Genomic DNA, 21,494 nt, shown 5'->3' with positions numbered 1-21,494 from the left:
ATAGTGACTTAACTTTTTAATTACTCTTGGGGGTGACATTGTAGTGTTTCAGCATTCCAAATAAGTGAGAAGTGAAGCAAAGACTCCTCTCTTCTGGTTTAAAAAGCATATACTTGCCAAATGTTTACACCAAAGCATAACCAGACCCAGATGGCTATCAGGAAAAGGGGTTCCTAGTGCAGGATTTCTCCGTAAGAAGACAGCAGGCACATAGGGGTATGGGGGACAGGCCAGCTTAAGAACTGCCCTGCGAAGGCCAATATTTCCAAAGAGATGTCAAGGGCAGCAGACCACCCTCCTGACCAGTGAAGCTGCCCCTCACCAGCCCAGAACTACGAACAGAAGCCCTAGCTTGACTTCCAGACCTGGCTAGTTTTTTCCCCCTTGGCAGGGTGGTGGCTGGAGGGCAATATAAGGCTTGTAAAGTTGTATAAGCTAGCTTGCCCGGTAGTCTAGTTTCCACAAATATCTCGTCAAACGAACTCAAAAAGAGCCTGGAGGATTTGCTAGAAATAAATTATGCAGGTTTATTCAAAGGTCTTGGAGTTTGCAAAACGGGAACACAGCTAGGCAAAATCCCAGAAGCATTCCAAAGAAGAAAAGTCAAAAGTTCTTATAGTAAAAAAAATATACTCTTGAGAATTATCAGTCCTGCATTCTTCACCTTAGAATTGGTCCAGGACAGACAGGCATCACGCAGCCAGACTGACAGATGCCAGGTGGTCCAGAAGATGGATGTCAGGAGGTCTGGTCACACCCAGCAGTCTGGATAATGGATGCCCGGTGAATATATATGCGAGTCCTTCACGAGGTAATTAGAGGGTTACCTGGAGTCCAGATATATGTCCAGACACTGAGGCAGGACTGCAACATTTAAAAAACTTTAAGTTCCCAGGGTAGAATAAGAATGAACTCTTTTCTTATGCCTCAACCTTCGTAATATTAATTTTAGCAGCTTAGTTAAAATGACTCTATTTTATATATTCCCTATCTCCACTCTTTTCCTCACTTCCTCCCCTGCCCGCCCCAAGAACTAAACCGGGCGGGTAGTAAAAGCTAAACCCCACTTCTCTGGACCAAGGATAGGGCAGTCTCCAGGGCTTTTCTTTCCCTAGCCTGCTTCTATACATTCCTGGTTATGCTGCAAGTGCAGCGGCAAGTGGGCGTGGGAGTTTGTGTGCACGTATAACTTTTGCTATCGCCAGACGGGTACTGGGTTGAACATTACTTTTTTTTTTTTTTTTTTTTAGGCCCTGCGACTCCCCCGTCTTAGGTACGAATCTACTCCGTACCCTGGGGGAGAGAGGTATCTGCTTGTCACCAACTGTCTACGTGGCTCAAAAGCAGTGCGCACGCGCGAGGTCAGGCTGCCAGAAACTTCCGGGTGCTGAGGGGCGGGCAGAACAGTGACGCGTCCAGCGTGTTCGTCCCAGACACCCGTTTCTGGCACAGCCGCTTAGGATCTGGTGTCTATCTCCGGGGACAGGGGACAGGAGGTGGGGTTCGGAGGAGCCACTAACCATTGCCGCGGCCCATCCCGAGAGACCCGCCCCAGCAGCGCCTACCTGGGGCAATCGGCGCTCGCTGGGCCACGCCCCCCGCGCGCGCGCACTAGGAGTCAGCTGGTCCGCCCCAGCCTTCACGTGATGTGGGGCGGTGCCGAGTGGTAGGGCGGGAGGGAGGTAAGGGCCAGCGGGAGGGGAGCATACGGCGGGATCTGCTGCAGCACTAGCATCAGAATGGCCGCGCTCTACGGGGGTGTAGAGGGGTGAGTGCAGCCCGGCGGAGGGAGTCCGGGAGGGGCGTCCTAGAAGCGGCTTGGGCCTACCCTCGTCCGAGGGCGGGAGGAAAGAAGGCCGTAGGTAGGCTGGTGGCCTCCCGTCTCCGAGTTCGGCCACTTTGGGCTTTTGGGGCGCGGGGTCTTGCGGAGCAGGGTTCTGTACACGCGCACAGTGCTTCTGCGCGCGCGGATGTGTGCCTTGCAGGGGCTCTGCTGGTGTCACAGCCACACCCCAGGGGGGGTCCTTTGTGTTTCACGGCGGAACCACGCCCCTTTTCCCCAAGAAGGACCCACTCCTCTGCCCCCCGCTGGAGATGCTCTTTTTCCCCATTTCCAGCCCTGAGAGTTTTGCAGAACAGGTGTCAGATGTGAAGTTGCTGGACTGGGGGGAAAGGAGAGGGACTAAGATCTTTGCAGGAGGGTATCTGGGAGCTGGAACAGCTTAGAGCCCCTGAAACTCTTTCTCGTCAGCACTCCAGGCTTCTCACTAGACAGAACCCAAGGCATTCTTGCATTTTTCCTGCTTAGAGCTTGTCTACTGGACTTTTTGTAATAGCTCTTCCCCTCGGTATATAGGCAAGGCTTTTGCTCAGCATGGGCTTCAGTTACCACATGTGTATAAAGTGAGAGGAAAGATGACGGAGATGATCGCCAAGTCCCCTGCCAGTGACAACATTCTGTGAATCTGGGTGTGCCAGATAGGGCATATTAGAGGTTGTTGTTATCTCAGCCAGGGCACTTATGAATCTGAGATTGGATTGCTTCTGGCAGCCACATCTCACTGCTGACTCACGGACCCCATCGTCTTTTTTCACATGCATTGTTAAGGTTGATATCCCCCATCGTGTAACTACTGCCCTAGAAAAAAATAAGTACAGGAGTTTGCATTCATTCCTGTTATATGTATAAGATTCTTTTTGGTGTTGAATCTCATGCATTAATTACCCCTTGAAACTTGTCATTTTTCGGTGTGGTCTTCAAGTCTTCAATGTCCTCTTCTGATTATTACTAAAAGTACTGATCAGTAAAGACACATACATCACACCACCAAAGACCTCCCTCCAAACTACTGTTTTCCCCCAGTAATAAGCATTTGACCGTTTAGTTGCTTAAGTGGATATACGCTCTCACTGCCATCTGGTCAGTGTTTCACAAGAGTGTCTTGGAAACCTTGGCAGCTAGAGCTGGATCCTGAAAGGCAGCCTTTAGCTTTTGTGAGAAGCACAGAGAGACGCCATTGTCTTTAACCACATTTGCTGAGAGTAGCCGGTGCTAGGCATGAGATGTATGAATGATCTGGAGCTTGTAGACAGGAAAACAACTGGATACACTGTTAATACAGAGGAATCCTTAAAAGTTATGGGGACACTGACCAGGCTTAACTAATGCTGATATGTGGGTGGGCCACACATGAGAGGCTTCAAGGGCTAGCTGATGTATAAGTAGGGCCTTGTAGGATAAGTAGGACATCCTCAAGGGAAGCTGTCCAGCAGCACAGCCAACACCTAACCACAGAGGTGCGTTTGGGAATGGTGACTGGGTTTGCTGAAACAGCCTCTGTGATACTGGGCTCTGTGACAAGGATTGCACAAGCTTAGCTCTTCAGGTTTTTCTGAGCAAGACTGAGTGCCCCCTTGTGTTCTGTAGGGGAGGAACACGATCCAAGGTCCTTTTACTCTCAGAGGATGGGCAGATCCTGGCAGAAGCGGATGGACTGAGCACAAACCACTGGGTAAAGGCCACAATGAAGGGACCAGTGGGCTTGGTTGTGGTTTTATGCCCTGTAATTCCTGTGGAGGTGGTGGCTGGGAACCCATATAACAGCCTGTAGGGGCAGCAAAGTTTGTGCAGGCCTTTGTAACTCCTCCTTCCCTTGGTTGGGGCTAGCTGATCGGGACAGACAAGTGTCTGGAAAGGATCAACGAGATGGTGAACAGGGCCAAACGGAAAGCTGGGGTTGATCCTCTGGTACCTCTACGAAGCTTGGTGAGTCTGGGGTAGAGAGTGGGAATTAAGTTACAGCAACACTGAGAAAGCAAATTTGAACTAAATGAGTCTGATGACCTCCACCGCAGAGGGAAAGACCTTGGGGGCTTGGGCTGTTGTCTAGAAACTCACGTGATCCATTTGTTCATGTGGCATCGTTGTCATCTGCAAGTCACAACAATTGGAACACAAGGCTTTGGAGAGTCACTGGGACCTTGATTTGTCACTCAATATCTGGGTGACCCTAAGCAGGTTACTTACCTTCTCTCAACCTCAGTTTTCTCATCTGGAAAGTGCAGACAACAGTAGCTACCTCAGAGTTGTTGGGAAAGTAAAATGACATAATACCTTCCAAAGTGGTTGGCAGAGACCTTGACCCATAAGCGCTTATCAAATGTCCACTGTTATTTCCACCTTTCTCCTAAGTTGCTGTAGCTCTGGCTACTCCCTGGATATGTCCTCAGTGAGATGTTCTGCAGGCACAGGCAAACCCCACGTATTCCAGGCCAAGCTTTTCTCTCCTCAACTTGCTCCTCTGCCTGATTTTTCTGTTAATGGCACTAATGTTGTCCTAAGCTCCAAACTTGGCATTGTTGAAACTCCTCTCTGTCTATTTCCAGTCCAGGTTCTTCTTACAGCCACAACCTTCCGAGGGGTCATCACGTGGGGTGAAAGGAGGACTGAGGCTGGATAAACAGGGCCCAGATGTAGAGAGCAGGGGGCAGATAGCAGGAGGGGTGAGGGTGGAGAAAGGAGCTGGGTCTGGGGCCCTGCTCGCTTGCTCACCTCCCCCCTGGCCTAGGGCCTATCCCTGAGCGGTGGGGAGCAGGAGGACGCGGTGAGGATCCTGATGGAGGAGCTGAGGGACCAATTTCCCTACCTGAGTGAAAGCTACTTAATTACCACCGACGCCGCTGGCTCCATCGCCACAGCTACCCCAGATGGTGAGGAGGTGGAGGGAGGGGTGAGGTTGAGAACTCTTTTTCTTGGGAAGGCTCCTTAGATGTAGCTGGCAGAACTTGTCTTGAAAATATTTGGAAGTCAACCTCTATCATTTCCCCACTCCCCCCTCTTTTAATTAGCTTAAGTCCCTGCCAGAGTAAGGACTGGCTAGGAGGGAGGGCAAGAGGGTATTTTGATGAGAAGCAAGAAGTGGAGTCAGACTTAAGGCTCCATCCCAAAGGAAGGACATCCTGAGGCTGGCTGAGGAAGGCAGTAAGTGCTGAGAAGCAAGTTCGAGGGAGCACTGATAGGAGTGTAGAAAGCATTGGTGCCACAAGATTGGCATTTAAATATCAGTTCCTGTTTTCCCAGCTGCAACGTCTTGGATAAGTTACAGAACTCTCAAAGAGTTTCAATTTCCTTATCTATTAAGTGGGGGTAATTGTATTGATAAAGTGGTTTAGAGTATTGAGCATCACTGAATAGGGCCTAGCACCATCCCTGGCACATAGTAGGTACTCAGTAGAGCAGGTAGTCTCTTGAAGGTTGGCGGGGCAAGGAGACACAGGCTCATATTCATCTCTTTCCCCCAGAGGAGGGCTGTATATGATCAGAGTTTCTCTGAGAGCCAAGCCCCCACCTTCAGCAGGAAACTAGCTAGCTCAATTTTCTCTACAAGGCTGGGTGGTGATTCCTTGGCCAGGGTTGGTTTCTGTCCTGTCATCAGTCAGAAGCTGTGTGCTCACTCTGTGCAGGGCACACTGAGCCTCCTGTGTCCTTTCCCCAGGTGGGATCGTGCTCATCTCTGGGACAGGCTCCAACTGCAGGCTCATCAACCCTGATGGCTCCGAGAGTGGCTGTGGCGGCTGGGGCCACATGATGGGGGACGAGGGCTCAGGTGAGCTCATGCTGACTGGGCCCGGCTCAGGGTCCTGGACCCTTCCCTTTCTGCAGCTCTCTACCTTCTCTCCCTTGCCCTCAGCCTGCTGACCCTTGGGACTTTTCTGGGGACAGTTCCTGAATCTGATGGTCCTGAGTACAAAATAATGACTGAGACAGCATAGAGATGCAAATGCTGGACAAGTGGCTGGCCTTGCTCTTCAGCAATGATTTGCACCGAGGATTCAGGTTCATGCCTCGGCATAATAGCTGTTGACTACCCATGTTGACTTTTGGAGCTCTGGGGAAGAATTGGCACTATTAAGGTTAAGGCAGTAGAGGTCAGGAGATGCTGTACTAGTCTGCTGGTGGGAAAGGGGTATAGCAGCTTCTCCCACTGTCACCTGTTTATAGACAGCACATGTACATTTTCATGGAAGTCCTTGGGGTCCAGTTCGTCAGTGATCCAGTGATTTGTGTGACAGTTGACTGAACTTCTCTTTAGTTTTGGGTAGCAGCTGGTGTGACTCCATCACCTGTTCTGTCTTCCCCCTCCAGCTTTCCCTTATGTGGATCAGTCAGATACAGTTTAGAGGCCCTCAGGCTGGGAATGGGACACCTAATTTGCTATAATATACAAGCTGATCATTAACCCTGTATAGGTCTGGGTTTTTTTCCTCGTGAGCTCAGGGAGATTGCCCCATCTCCTAGCTTTTTCTGCTCTCCGCAGCCTACTGGATTGCACACCAAGCAGTGAAAATAGTGTTTGATTCCATTGACAACCTGGAGGCAGCTCCTCATGACATTGGCTTCGTCAAACAGGCCATGTTCAACTATTTCCAGGTATTCTCCCCTGCCCCCAGTAAACATGCACACCTGGGCTAGGGCAGTGGGAGGCTGAGCAGCAGGGGAGAAGCTGGGTGAATTAAAGGAAAGTTAGGCTGAGTCATGGGTCAGAGCTGGAGGATGGAGAAGTCATAGGTGAGGACAGGATTCGGAATGATATGGGTGGTGCATGCCAGGAGGGTGTCAAGGGTGAGGGAGGGGTAGGCTGGAGACAAGTGGTTACCCCGATTTCATTCTTGGGCAGCTAGACCCTGCGGGCAGGTGAGGGCAGATGACATTCTAAGCTGGAGTGAGCAGTGCAGGGTGAGATCAGGAAACAGTGCTCACAGACACAGAGACAGCAGCTAAAGACTGCACAGATGCGTCAGGCAGTGAGCTGCTTCTGTATGGGTGAGGGAGGAGAGCCACTAGGAGGTAGGCAGGGAGAGTTCTCAGGAGGTGCAGCCTCCTGCCCAGGCTATCAGGGATTGAGTTTCCTTCTGCTCTGAGCCATGCTTATCCGTAGTGGGTTTGGGAAGGTGGGAAGAGGAGAAAGAAGACAATGTTTATGTGACAGACATCTCTCTGGATGAGGGCCACTTAGGTGGGCTGGAGCCGGGGCCAGGGAAAGATTAGAAATGCTGGGGAAATAGGACCTGTATTCTCAAGGCTCAGGGGTTGATGATTGTAGTGAAACTGGCCTGGGCCAGGCTGAGGAACAGGGAGAGAAATCACCTTCTCTAGCGGCTGTGGTAGGAAGTGGAATAAGGCATTCTGACATAGCAGATTGGTTCTAAACCCCAGTGACATGTCTGCCATTCCCTCTCTTACCCTTTGGTCATTCTTTTTTTTTTTTTAATAAATTTTTTAAATGAAGTAAGTCATTTTTTTAAAGATTTTATTTTATTTATTTTTAGAGAGGGAAGGGAGGGAGAAAGAAAGAGAGAGCATGAGAGTGTGAGAGAAACATCAATGTGTGGTTGCTGGGGGCCATGGCCTGCAACCCAAGCATGTGCCCTGACTGGGAATCGAACCTTCGATGCTTTGGTTCACAGCCCACACTCAATCCACTGAGCTACACCAGCCAGGGCCCTTTGGTCATTCTTATAAGGTCATTACAAAGAGTAAATGAGACAGTCTGTATAACATGCTTATTACTACATTGCTGTAGGTGCTCAGATTTTAGCAGCCCCCTCTTCCTCCACCTTAGTGACATATCTGGGGAATGAATCACTGGTTCCTCAGGACCTTTAGAGGTGTTACTAGTGGGTTCATTTGTTGAGGTGGAAGAAGGACCTTCCGTGGTCCAGATACAAATACGTAGATTTCTTGGTTCAGGACTTCTCAGGCATTAGTTTGCTAATGTGCGTTGTGAATCTCTAAGGAGAGTTAGAATGTGCAATAGTCCTCAGACTCCTCTGACCACAGGAAGCTTTTCAAGAGCACCTCAAGGAACGACAGAGCACACTTTGGTGAGCAGAGATCTGTGCTCTGTGCAGACTAATCTGTAAGGAGCAATGGAGTTCGTGTTGGGGGAAACAAAGAACTTTTCTCAAATGAGAAATTGTAAATCCTCGCACCCTCTAGAGCTTAAAAACAAAACAAAACATTATTCCAGCTTTTCTAACAGTAGAGACATCAGGATGGCCAACTTAGGTGGGCCGACTGGGAATCTTCCTTTGCTTCTGATGACTGTCTTGTGCCTTTTCTCCTCCTCTCAGGTGCCAGATCGGCTGGGAATCCTCGTACACCTGTATAGGGACTTTGATAAATGCAGGTTTGCTGGGTTTTGCCGGAAAATTGCAGAAGGTACTAGAGGTGGGGCAGGGTTTTATCTGGCTTCCTTCCCCAAAGACCCCCCAGGTGGGAAGTGGGTGGCGTGGTGGAGTAAGGCTCAGATGGCGCCTGGAAGCCAGTTCAGTCTCCCTTTGACCAGTGACCTCCCTTTGACCAGTGCCCCAGTGGGCCTTGGCACCGGTGGGCCTTGAGGTGGAGGCAGAAGGACACATGGACGTATTGACGGTTGTCTATTCTATGTTTCTCTTGACAGCTGTTGTGGCTTGTGCGGGCTGTGCGTCTGTGACTGAGAAACTCATGAATCAGTTGTCCTTTGGGAAGATCTTGAACATTTTTTTTTTATAAACCAATGACACCCAAAGAACTAGGGGATCCTGGAGAGGTTGGGCATATTTAGTTGGGTGTCAGGAAAAGCTGAACCATAGGGCTTGCTTATCTGTACATTACTCTTTCTCCACTGTATGGTCCATACTCCCTTAATTTGGATTCCTGCAGACTCAGGGTATTGGAAGGTCCTCTGAGGCCCTCCTGGACTGAGGCCTCTTCAGAGCAGAGCTGAGAAGGGGCTGACCAACAGCAGATCACTGGAGGTGGATGGGGGTTCCCAACAGGAACACCGGCCAGCTGCTCAATAGGGTCCTAGGTCCCCAGAGTTGAGAGGCCCCCAGGGACAGAACTCAGTAACTCCGTGTGAGCTAGAGTGTGAACCAGGTACCAGTGTGCTGCTCTAGTGGTGTGCTTCCCTTCTCAAGTGCATGGAATGAGCCACCTCCAAGGGTAGAAGTGCCTGGTGGGGGTGGGGGAGTAAGGGTAGAGTGGCAGCTTTGGAGGCTTACTTTTACCCACATGCTGTGAGGTGGCGTCTGTTTCCTGGTTGAGATGTAGCTGCTGCTGCCCTGCCCCAGAGAGTGAGGACGGAGGAGCACTGGTGGCTCCCTGGGTACTCACCCTCCCTTCCCTCTTCCCTCCCTCAGGTGCTCAGCAGGGAGATCCCCTCTCCCGTTACATCTTCAGGAAGGCTGGGGAGATGCTGGGCAGACACGTTGTGGCTGTGTTGCCTGAGATTGATCCGGTGAGTTGAGGTGGGAGATGAAGACTGGGAGCTGCCGTGCAGGTTTGGCCCTTGCCCGTGAAGGGTGACACTGCCCCTCAAACTCTGTAAACTGGATATGATTTTAAGTGAAAACTCAGGTTTGAGAAATATTTTTTAGAATGTCCAGAACACAAACAAGTTTTTGGCCCAGTGCTTCCCCTCCACGGCTTGTCCGCAGCCTTTGTGTAGCACACACTGGTTTGCTGCGGTGCCCGTGCTGCCCCTCTTGGTCACGTGGGTGCCTGTGTTCCTCTCTCCTTGCTCCTTCCTCTGTGGTTGTTCAACGCCTTTTGAACAAGCTCTGTCCCTTGTCTTTATGAATCTCCCTATTTTCCCTCCTTTTTTTCTTCTCTCAAGTTCACCTTCTGGTTCTCAACTAGAGGGAGCGTTAAGTGAGATAGGGAGCACTGGTCTTAAGCAAGTACCCACTTCAGCATTGGAGAGACGTGGTCACCCCCATTATCCATTTCTGCTCTCTGCCCAGGTCTTGTTCAAAGGGGAGATTGGCCTCCCCATCCTATGTGTGGGGTCTGTGTGGAAGAGCTGGGAGCTGCTGAAGGAAGGTGAGTCTGGGCTGGGGGCAAGGGTGAAAGATGGTGCTGGAAAAGAGGTGGCTCAGGAGAGCTGCCTGCTCCAGGGAGGACGTGGGACCTGAGGCCTGGACAGGCCACTGATGCCTCCGTTCAAGGCCCTCAACCTTCGGTGTGCCAGGGAGCCCTTTACAAGGTCCCATCCAGCTCCTTGGAGCTCTTACAAAGATGTTCTTTTCCTAAGGATTTATTAAGTAAGCACCACTTTTTAAAAATTAAAGACAAATCTAACTTAAAATCAGAGCTTCTGACCAGCGTGTGGTGATACCCCTAGGCAACACAGTCCTGGTCAGAAGGAAAGAAATGTGCCACCTTTGCCCTTGCTGCCTTGTTTTGGGCAACTGTGGTTCCCATTAGATATTCTGAAGTAGCCTAAAGACCCCTGGTGCTACCTCGGAGTTCCCGGCATTGGGCGCTGAGGGGCAACTTGTTTCAGCACTGGCCTCGCCACCCTGGTGCACCACCTGTTGGGGATTTGGCATGTGGGCCACTCTAGGCCCCCTACAGGAATACCTCAGGGCCCAGGCCTTATCTTTCCCCGCTCTTTGTCCCCACCCTGGTCTCTATCACAGTGTCTATCTCATCAATGTCTTCTGTGTTCTTTCCCTCCAGGGTTCCTTTTGGCACTGACCCAGGGCAGAGAGATCCAGGCTCAGAACTGCTTCTCCAGCTTCACCCTGATGAAGCTGAGGTACTCCTCCGCCCTGGGTGGGGCCAGCCTAGGGGCCAGGCACATCGGGCACCTCCTCCCCATGGACTACAGTGCCAATGCTGTTGCCTTCTACTCTCACACCTTCTCCTAGGGGGCTGGCCCTGGCTGCACCCCCTCCATGCCCCGTGGACATTGGGTGCTGGAACAGAGGGGGCCTTTCTCCTGTTTCCTTTTTTTTAAAAAAGAAAAACACGTATAGAAGAAAATAAATGCACTTTACCCATTCCCCATTTGGATTGTGTTGTGAGGCACACTTGCTGTGTACATTCTCAGTGTACCTGCCTGCACGTATCCCCGAGGGTTCAGGAATGATTTTAACCCAGAGTTTAAAGCCCCTCCCCTGGTGCTCAGCCTGTGGATTATAGTCTGCTTGCCCTGCAGTTGGATGTATAATTTATCTGTGTGCTACCCTGCTCTGCTGTGTTAGCATACTTATGTTGCTGCTGCAGTTAACCTGTGACCTCGATTTCCTGTCAAAGTGGGTAGTGATCCCTGCCAGAGCATTTTCAGTGGAATTAAATGTTCTCCCTGCTGAATATCACCAAGAATAACCTTAGGCATACCACACGCTCTCCTGTTAGTCCCAAGTAGGTTTTAGGGGACAGGGTGCAAATATTGTCTGGGAGAATTTTTACCTTACTGAATTTGGTAGTTATGGGTAAGCAGCACATTTTGCAGTTTTTCTGCATGAATGAGTTGAGAGGTTTATAAGGATGGCTGAGATCCAAGGCCAACTAGGTACAACTTAACTAGGTTAACTACCTATTCTGGGACTACTAGCCTGACTCTGGTAACAGGTGTGACGCTGCATTTGTTGTGTGGCACCAGGAAGGATGAACATCAGTGAAGACCAGACATGATTCTTGTCCTCTGGATACTGTAGTTTGATTGATTAAGACAAGCCCAAAGCTTCCTGTTCTGCTGCCTATGCTGCTTAGAGAAGACGGAAACCAGAGTCTTGATTAATAGTAGGTGCCTCTCTAGGAGTTTAGAGTATAAGCTGTTAGAAGGTATGGATTGTTTTCTGGACATCAGTTCTCAAACTTACATGTATAAATTATTCTAGACCTTATTTTAACCTCAGATTTCTGTGTTTCTTCCCCCTCTGTAAGATGCCTTGATTCAATAGGTCAAGGATGAGATGAATTTTCACTTCTAAAAATCTCATGTAATTTCTGCTGCAGAGGTCCAGGATCTGTACTTGAGGAAGCTCTACCCTGCAGTTCATGAGTTTGGATGAGGTTCTTGAAGGGGTCTTGGATATTTTTGTCTCCCAAGCCAGATAACACTTACATCACAGCGTAGTGGCATCAGCTCTCATTCCATCAGCTCTAGGTTGGGCTAGAGTGAAGTTTTGAGCAATAGGAACTCAAGCCAAGGCCCTTCTGAAGGGACAGCCAGCCACTTTGCATGTAGCTGTGGTCTGAACCAATGGGGTCCAGCTCTTGGCAAGTCCCCAATACATTATCTGGCAAAAAGCAGGCAAAGGTAACAGTAGAGGGCCTTTGCTAGATCTCTGTTCCAATAACCCTGTTAATGAGCAGCCAGCTTTGGAGAAGATTTTTTACATGATGTCAGCATCAGGATCAAGCAGTATTTTAGATTTAGAATCTAAATAAAACTGAATTGGCGAAGACTTTAAAATAGAAGCCTTATCTTCCTTACTGCTGTCCAGGCTCAACTACTACAACTGGACAGTGCAAGGAGGACATCATGATCTTTTTTTAATGCCAGAAAAAAAACTAAAGAAATGTTAGTTATTAAAGTATATAAGTTCAGGTGTGTTCCTACTTTCTTTGGCCAAAGGAGTTGTGATGAGGTAGCTTACTCTCCATTTGTAAGGCTCTATTGCGCATAGGTAATGCAGAAAGAAGTGATTTTTGGTGAGTTTTCCCCCTTCAATTTTAAACTCGTACTCTTCCCTAATCAAATATCAGGAGCGATTAATGAAATCCAGTTCTGCCATGGCAGTGGAGATAATATATATCCATCTCATCTGAGCCTATTATGCCTGTGACAAGGCAAGAGAGCTTAGAACAACACCTGGAGTCCCATGAGGCCAGCACTGCCTTAGTCCACCTGTGTGATCTTGTGGGCAGCACAGCCTCATCTGTTCCATTCATTCAGCAGACATTTATCAAATGACTTGAGTGATGGGTGCTCTAAGGATTAAAAAAGAACACTCTTACACCTTATGCCAACTGAAGGCTGGTGAAAATTTATGGAACTGCATGTTTACAATATCTGTGCTTTTCTGTAACATAAGCTTAATGAAATTTTAAAAATGAACATACACCATTCACATCTTCAAGGATGTGAATAGTTCAGTCACTATATATACATAACTATAGCATTTCAAAAAGTTACAAATTGGGAAGCCAGCTCAGATTTTTCTTCTGGTTTTAGGAAGGAGATGAAAAAATGACAGCACTCAAAGCAGAACCCAGGGGCTATGGTCTGGTCCCATAATCTTTGTATGGTACAGTAAGGCCCCTCAGAGAATGACTGGGAGGTTCAGGCTATAGGTGAACTGAGTAATCTTCACAATAGCAGGGACATCTTGTCACCCAGTGGCACTGGTACCTAGGACAGTGCTTGGGTCCTTAGCAGCTTCTCAAACTCATTCAATAGTTGAAAGGCAGATGCAGAGTCCTTGTATTCTAGAAAAGAGTTTTGCCCAGAAACAGGAAAAATAGGAGCTAGCCAATTTCCCTTTAAGCCCGAGGATTTCCTATTACCATGTCTTTGTTCAAAACTATACATTATTGCCACCATGTATTAAGTGCCTATCATGTGCCAGGCAGTATTTTGAAATTAAATTCAGTACAATTGTCACATTAGCCCCAGAAAGGAAGTGTGCAGCTTTACAAATAAACTGAGGTTCAGACTGAAATCACAGGGAAAGTGGTGGAAGTGGAATTCACTCAGTTTTGTAACATCCAGGCCAACGCCCAATGCTTCCCTGTAACACTATTTAGCATGGAAAATTATGCAACTGAAACTGTAATCAATATTGAGACAAAAAATTCTCTCACAAACACATACCACACATATACTACTTGTATATGATATATAATGATCCAAACTGAGAAAAAAGGGTCCCACTGCCAGCGAGTACATTTTATTCCATTTTTTATTGAAATTTTCAACAGCTGCCATTTGGTTTATATAGCAATTTTTTAAGTAATTTTTTCCATTTTTGATATTTTTATGAAAATTATTTTTTCAATTTTAAAGCTCTACCCCTTCCAAAGAAGTATTAATAACTACCATGTAATTTTATTTATAGGGAAAGGGGGACATAAAGAGCTTTTAAACACTTGTGAAACAGGGATAAAGGTCCAAAGTCAAGACCCAGGCCTGCTGGAAGTGCTAAGCTGCCTCTGGTCGCCACTAGTGCTTTGCCATCTGCACCAACAGAAGATGGGCCATGCACGGACCCTCTGGGGGCTTCTTGTTTCACCAGCTGCACAGCATTTCTGCTCTGGACTCTGCCAGGGTCCTCCTTCCCCCAAAATCTGTCCAACAAAGGCAGCATGATCTTTAATAGAGGTTCCGCTTTGTGACGGAGACAATACTGTATTTAGAAAGTTAAGAGACTCATCCAGTTGGAGAGGAAAAAATCACCAACACAGTATTATCAATAGTTCAATTTCTTGTCCAAACACATGCCCATACTTTAGAATAAATTAATTACCAGATGCTTCAAAAGTCCTGACATGTAGACAGCAAAAAAGTTTCTTATAAAAAAGAAGTTGCAAAATTACAAAAATTTCTGCAGCAGTTCAGGCTCCTTATGTGGAGCTTCTGATGACAAGGCTGGTTCTGATAAGCAGTTCCTCTGACGTGCACAGCAGCTTTCCCTAGAGCCCTATGTTCTGAGAGTTCAGACCACGAGAGGTTGAAATCCAAGTTTAAGAGACTCCTTGCTGACAAAATGTGTGTTTCTGTGGAATACTATGCGGCAATAAAAAGGAATAAACTACCAACACAAGTTAATCATGGTTGAACCACAAAATATGCTAAGTGAAAAAGTTAGAGGCAAGGGACCCCGATTTATATGATTCCGTTCACCTCATGTCCAAAACAGATAAATTAGAGACAAAGTGGTGTCACTTAGAGCTGGGAACAGGAATCAGTCGTGTAATAAATGAAGGACCTTATTGCAGGGGATGAAAATGTTCTAAAACTGAGTTACAGTTATAGCTGCACCACTCAGGAAGGTTACTAAAATCACTGAATTTAACACTTGAAATGGGTGAATTTTATATGTAAAATATGTCTCAAAGTTTTTTTAAAAAATAAAAGTTAAAAAGACCCTGCCTCCCAAACCACCCATCAAGCGCTAAACATTCCTGAGGTTCAATCAACAGGTCAGGATTATCACGTAGTGTTGAGCTAGAGTGAAAATGTACTATTTTATAGTAAATTGCCTAGAATGTTTCTTCATTATTTTAAAGTAAAAAGGTAGCCAGTCAGGAGGTAGTCTCAAAAAGGAGACTCCTAGCAACATCAAAATCTAAGGGGGCCTTTTCTTTTGAAATAAAGGTGGTGCACCTGTCCCTTTTCAAATTTCTCTTCTCCTCTGGGGGAGAGTCTTCGCTGAAGCCCAGTGGAGATCGGTGCACTCAGCTGTCCTATTCCTGTGACTCCTATAAAAACTAGACTGGGGACAGGAGTAGCAGAGTGGGCAGAAGGTCACGTAGCAAGCAAAAAACAAATGTTGCCTTTGGTCAGCCTCCTACTGCCCTGTCCCTTGTCACCAATTACAGCTGCCAGATGGGACAAATAAAGACAGAACATTAAAAACAAAGGGAAAAAATACCTTTCAAAGTTGTGACTAACCAAGCCTGTGGATGACTTTCGCACAGCAGGGGAGCAGTGGCTGCAAAAAGCGCTCTGTGCACTACACAGGGCAGGGGGACCAGAGCAGCTAAGGATCCTGATGAGCAATGAGGGAGCAATGATTTGCTTGGGAACCGTGAGCAGATGAAGGAGGAGATGAAGGTTCTGGATGCATATCAGATCTGGGTCAACCCCCTGTTCTCCTGACTCACCTCCCAAACTGATGAGGTTTGCATAATCCCTAAGGAAGGTGCTGGGGGATATACAATCTTCCCCAGAAGATGGATATCTCCAAATCTTAGTCAAATGTCAGGTCTCTTCTGCCCGTTCCCATTCCTCAACATCACCTAAACCAAGACACATTATTTACCTGTGTTGCTGGGACCCCTATCAACAAACATTTGCCTCTCCCAATCACAGTAGGTAGATTCCTGGGCTCCTAATGTTTCTACAGGTGTTTGCAGCAGCACTAATGTAGGAAGATTCAATCAGGCTGTTTCCTTTGGCTACTTCAAACGACTTTCCTCTGACATGTAATTTCCAGAGTATCTAAATGACCTTACTTCCCAGGCTCTCCAAAATTAAGACAAAACTTTGACATTGTAGCAACATACAATTTGAAAAATGTTTAGTATTTCACTAAAAACATTTTTAAGCCATAGTTAGCATTAGGACCTTAAAAGATCCCCAGGTATTTTGACTTTGGAAACTGAGGTGCTATAAAGGTCCAGGCTTTTATTTATGATCTTGTGTGGTTTGACCTTATATAATCCCAAAAGTCAACTGTTGCATTCAGAAACTGGCCAAAGACCCAAAGGTGCAGGTGCTTAGGTCTAGGCTGCACCCATCAAATTCTCTGCTGTAGTTCTAGGGCCTGAAGAAACTGAAAAGATACTTCCTTTATGTTCATGATTTTCTCCTTAAAGAGCAAGAGATAAAATGATTTTCATCTTGGAGTTTTAGAATTCAATAATCACAAAAATCACAAATCAACCACTAATAAACTAACACTGGGACCAGCCAGGGTTGGCAACTGTTAAAAATACATCTTCTGTTTTTACACAAATTCTCAAACTCCCAGTTGCCAATAAGGAAAGTTTCAACAGAATAACAACTTAAATTCAACATCAGAATGATCACATAAATACCAGCCTCACCTTTAAAGGGTAAAGGTGCCAGCCTGCCTTGCACCCAGACCCTCTGCTGTGATGAAAAGTCTGAGATAGCCAGAGGCTCCCAGCTCTTCCCAGTCAAGGTACAATGAGACCTAAGTGTATTTTCTGCTAAGGAGCTGGCAAACTCGAACGTTAGCTGAGCCTGTGAGCTGGGTAACAGCTCTGTTCCCACCTCACAACCAAAGAGATAGAGAACAGAGCTGGGCTGTAAGAGGAACCATTGGAAGCATCAGCTGAAACATTCAAAAGGGGTCACATTGCTAGCTGCTTTCTGATCCTGGACTTAGCATACTATGTGTCTGAACAGGCTGGGAAAGTCCAGCCCTCAGGTTCACTGCTCACTGGGCTGGAAGATTTTAGTCCTGACAAAGTATGCCTTGTGAAACCACCCTGAAGACTGACACCCAAAATGGAACCCCATGCCAGAGGGACAGCGCTTAGCACCTTAGCCTGTTCTGGTGTCAGGAGGGCAAGGCTTCTTCAGGATGAAGAAATGACTAGATCTGGATTCCAGCAGCACCTTCCAGACGGGGAGCCACACAAGAATCCATTGTACTCTTTGTGATGGAGATCTCCAGGGTCTAGAGAATGGCTCTTTCTGCAATCACAGCACATTTCCAAAAGTCTTTATAATTCTGAGCTTGGCCAAGCTAATGGAAACTACAGAAAGAAAAGCAGCCCCAGAAGAGAGAAAGACTTCTATATCTGCATTTCCAAGGCCCTGTCCTTGTTTCAGGCAGCCGAAGCTGGGATAAAGAAATTTCTTTATTCATTCATCTCTCTGAAAACAAGCTAGAGTTCCTCTCCCTCGAGGTAGAGGCTTTGAGAATTAATGTGCACATCTGGCAATACAAGCTCCTTAAGTTACTCTCCTTTGACATGTGACCTAGCAAGGAAAGGCCAGTTTTCAAATAATGCCATCCAATAGACTTGTATGAGAAAAAGATGGGGGCTCCTATTTTAAATCTGACCTTAGGCTGTGGCTGTTCAAAAGGTCAACAAAGAACTCATAAGAAAAAAGAGAAATTCTTAAGCTTTCCAGACCCTAGTCCTTTCCTTCTCACCTCTGTCCCACCTCCACATACTGAATTCACAGACTTCATTTCAAGTTCCATGATCTCTTTCCCGATGTGCCTCACACACCCACAGCAGTGGTCACACAGAAGCCACTGTGCTCAGGTGTCTGCAAGTCCTCCTCCTGGGAGGATGGCAAGGACCTGACACACAGTCCTTTAGACCTGACTCTCCCACCTATATCTCTATCACACAAAGGCAGCATCTGTGCCCAGTTTGGTTCCTTATGAGTTTCAACAAAAAACCCCTGTGACTTACAGGCAGGAAAGATGAAAGGAATGAACCCAGAGAGCCCAATCAAGAAAACTTGCAAAGCTGGGCATGTAGGAACAGCAAAATTTGGTAATTGCTGAAACTATCCTGGTAGGTCACACAGTCACTTGGGTCAAGTAGAATTCACTCTATTGGTTTTTTTTTTTTTTTAGTTCTTTTGCATAATTCTATGAAGTGGGAAAAGCATCAAAACAGTGAACTGAGCTTCTTGTTAGCATTCCAAAAAATATAGTTACTTGTAAAAGTGCATAAACCTTTCTAAGGGAAGATATCAAAAGGATCAAATCTTCATAGGGGTGAAAAAAAATTGTCAAAATAAACTTAAGACACAACTAACAGGATTCAAGAATGACTTCTCCAGCCTGAAGCTTATGTCCAGCATAGCATGCCTCTCACTCACCTTTGGTAACAATATCTTTTTTTAAAATCAGAGAAAGGTGGGGGTGGAAAGGGATAGAGGACCATGAGAGGCAAAGAGGCAAATCTACCCTAGTGCTCTTGTACCTTGAAATGATGAGTCTGACGGCAGCTGTAAACAGAGGCTTAGGAGTAGGTGAACAGTAACTGTACCATTCAAGTGACAATACCCATTACAATTTCCCCCTTCTGATCACAAATTTAATCAATCATCAAAAGAGTTACTGTAAACCAGTACTTAAGTCTGTGTTTTCTTGAACAGGGTTCAAGACAGGAAGACATGAGTTCAGCAGGCCATTGGTAATGCCAGTTCATTGCAGGAAGCCCCCAGGGGTTGGGAGAGCTGAGCTGCAGACTCTTTTACAACACTTGCTTCTTCCACTCATCCCTCTTCCCATCCAGCTTAACAGACTCGATAGTAGTTTTCTAGGTGTGCACTGCCTTTTTAAGTATACAGCAGGGTGAGAGGGCATTTGTAAACACCCAGATTTTCTTGGTCAGCTTATTTTGTTTAAACACACATAGCAGAACATTCCTGATGAAGTGAGAAAAAAGAATATTGCAATTTCCTTAACTCAAAAAGCCAAAAACATAATAATAATAATAATAATAATAATAGGAAACTGCTCAAAATGAAAGTCAGTAGAACAAAAGAGAAACACTCAGGCTTGCAGAGTAAGACTGAGCACATTAGCTACTCCAGTCACAGTGTCAAGTTAAACCACTATTCCCCTTCCCCACTGTGCAGCCCTAGCCCACCCACCCCCCTTTAGCTCTGCCTTTGTATGCAGCACTGTCCCAGATGTGGCAACATACAAGTCCTCCTCAAAGCTTTTCTGTTAGCTCAGTACTTCACTCCTGGAATAAATTCCTTGGCATCCGGGTTCAGGTTACTTTTGCTCTGAAATAAGAACCAAGAGATAATAAATCCCACAGTAAGCTGCACTTTAAAACTTATTTTCTCCCTGCTTCCATTATTACCAGTACCTTCCTCTTAGCTTCAAGGGGAGAAAAAAATAGAATTCCTTGCAACTCAGGCTATTATTACTGTGGGGCTGCTCTCAATGGCTCCTGACATACTAAGCCCTGACCAACCTCATTTTCTCCTTTCTGCTTCAGACTCCTGTTCCCTTTATGATGCTTTCATTAGGGGCTTGTAAGTTTGACTCCAAAAACAACTCAATTCATTGAGCACCTTAACTCGATGAACATCAGAGAACTCCATCAAACCAGCTTGGTACCACAATCCCTATAAACATATATCTTTTTTTCATCTTGTTGTACTCTCTTTGGTTGTCGACTCTCTTGTGAAGACCCAATACCTCAGCAAACTGCAGGGAACAATCATTCAGAACATGGGCTGTGTGAGAACTAAATCACTCAGAATTCATATGTAAACATGGAAGGCAGGGGATTCCTTTATCTGGTCTTCTAATGTTAAGTAGAAAATGGCCTCTTATGAATATGTCCCTTCCAAAATCAACAATTTTTACAACAGCATCATTCAAAAATATAAATACAGGTTTGAGGAATAGTAAAAAAATGGCAGCAAATGATAATTTGAAACCAAATCTTTTCCTTCCAATTCTTTGTCCTTAATCCCAATTCTACTTTGAAAGGTCTACTGGGGAAAATGAAAGTTGGTGATGTTATGGCATTAATGTTCTCACAGTGCTTTATCAGGTGAAATGCATCTTCAATGTACCTTATTTATTTACTTACTTTAGAATTATTATTATGTTTTAGAGAAGTGGGAAGGGAGGGAGAAAGTGTGGGTAAGAAACATCAATTTGTTGCCTCTCGTATGTGCCCTGACCAGGGACTGAACCCACAACCTAGGCATGTGCCCTGACTGGGAATTGAACCAGCTACTTTTCGCTTTGCCGGATGGTGCCCAACCAACTGAGCCACACTGGTCAGGGCCAATGTACATTCTTATTGGTGCCCACATAGTGAGTGAAGAAATAGCAGCTCAGAGGCTGCAGAGATTTGCTCAAGGTTGTTGGGCCAGAAAGAAAGTCTGTGACTCCAGATCCCACATTCCTTTTGTTGTGTCCCATGTGTACTTATGTACTTATGGCTCTTACCAAAATGTCTTCAGAATCATGACCATCGCTCAGAGACAGTCCATTTAACTGTTGTTGCAACTGTCCCATGACCTGAGGCAGGTCTCGTGAGGGAATAAACCAGTCTTGGTCTTCTTCGTCCAGCATCTCCTGGAAGCACCGGTCCAAAAAATCCTGCTCCTGAAGCTCCTCCTCCACCTGGCAAGCAAAGGTGAGGAGCTCAGTCTCACTGTCCCAGTGGCACTCATCCCTTCCAGTTTTCCTCCGCCTCTTTCTTTCAGAGGTTATTACTCCAAGATTAAGACTGATCTTGCATGTGATCTACTAAGAATTAAGATGCTTCCAATGACTAGCTGGAGAAAATATAATTTTTAATTTTTTCAACCAAAGTCCACTAATAACAGGACTAAGAAAATAGTTATTCAAAATAGCAAAATTCTTAACAAATCTTCTAAGGCCTCTATATATGTGACACAGATATTTCCCATTTATATGGCACTTACCAAAAGTCATTTTTAAAGCTTAAAATTCTTTTCTCAATTTTGTTAAGAGGCAACTCTTCCTAAATTTCCCATTTTACAACTATAAAAAAGGTACAGGAACTCTGTAACTAGACTACTACCTGGATAGTGGACATTATATTAAAACAAACTCTCAGCCTCTGGCCCACTTTTCTGGTTATGAGGCCCCCCAAGGGAGAAAAATACTTGCAGAACCTTACAAAGAATACTTTTTGGCATATCAATGGAAAATGTCATCAATGTAGTATTCTTTCAAAACAAGAAATAATATGAATATTTAAACAACTCCAAATTTCTTAAAGATGGCTTTAAACTAAAGCAATATATATCTAGGATATTTCATACCTATTTGCAGTCATTGTTAACTCTTACAAAAGAGTTCATTCTGCAGATTGTGTGATTCTAACAGGCCTCCTGTTTTACATTTGGCCCTCCCATTTCCCACAGTGAGCCTGGTGACAAATTCACAGCTCACTCATGCCACAACCAGAGGGGGTCCAGCAAAAACAATCACCCAAA

The 21,494-nt window shown here is 46.1% G+C and overlaps 2 protein-coding genes across 8 annotated transcripts in view; one reads left to right on the top strand and one right to left on the bottom strand.

Annotated features, from left to right (window-relative positions):
- The first annotated feature begins 1,656 nt into the window (after window positions 1–1,656).
- NAGK (N-acetylglucosamine kinase) lies at window positions 1,657–10,830 on the top strand. The gene is made up of 10 exons (XM_028516413.2): window positions 1,657–1,768; window positions 3,428–3,512; window positions 3,668–3,766; window positions 4,569–4,710; window positions 5,496–5,606; window positions 6,318–6,430; window positions 8,134–8,221; window positions 9,184–9,281; window positions 9,787–9,865; window positions 10,505–10,830. Exons 1-10 carry the CDS (start codon window positions 1,740–1,742, stop codon window positions 10,693–10,695), a joined length of 1,035 nt encoding a protein of 344 aa, XP_028372214.1. The 5' UTR covers window positions 1,657–1,739; the 3' UTR covers window positions 10,696–10,830.
- Window positions 10,831–13,806: 2,976 nt separating this feature from the next.
- PAIP2B (poly(A) binding protein interacting protein 2B) overlaps window positions 13,807–21,494 on the bottom strand; it is a 34,210-nt gene continuing 26,522 nt past the window's right edge. For 5 of the 7 annotated variants that reach the window (XM_028516079.2, XM_036028092.1, XM_036028091.1 and 2 more), the window contains 2 exons: window positions 20,476–20,652; window positions 14,907–19,289 (listed from right to left, as the gene is read on the bottom strand). In XM_028516079.2, coding sequence (XP_028371880.1) covers window positions 19,233–19,289; window positions 20,476–20,652 — 234 coding nt within the window. In that variant the 3' untranslated portion in view covers window positions 14,907–19,232. Of the gene's footprint in view, window positions 14,811–14,906; window positions 19,290–20,475; window positions 20,653–21,494 lie in introns of those variants that run through there. The other 2 variants (XR_004903723.1, XM_036028090.1) reach the window with 2 other exon arrangements.

This window comes from Phyllostomus discolor, chromosome 6 (assembly GCF_004126475.2).
Source record: "Phyllostomus discolor isolate MPI-MPIP mPhyDis1 chromosome 6, mPhyDis1.pri.v3, whole genome shotgun sequence".
Classification (NCBI taxonomy): Eukaryota; Metazoa; Chordata; class Mammalia; order Chiroptera; family Phyllostomidae; genus Phyllostomus; species Phyllostomus discolor.
This window is presented reverse-complemented; position numbering and strand designations above follow the sequence as displayed.

Coding starts and splice junctions, on each gene's coding strand:
- NAGK (XM_028516413.2), top strand. CDS start 1,740: ATGGCCGCGCTCTACGGGGGTGTAGAGGG. Junction 4,711..5,495: donor CGCCACAGCTACCCCAGATG/GTGAGGAGGTGG, acceptor TCCTTTCCCCAG/GTGGGATCGTGCTCATCTCT. Junction 5,607..6,317: donor GATGGGGGACGAGGGCTCAG/GTGAGCTCATGC, acceptor TGCTCTCCGCAG/CCTACTGGATTGCACACCAA.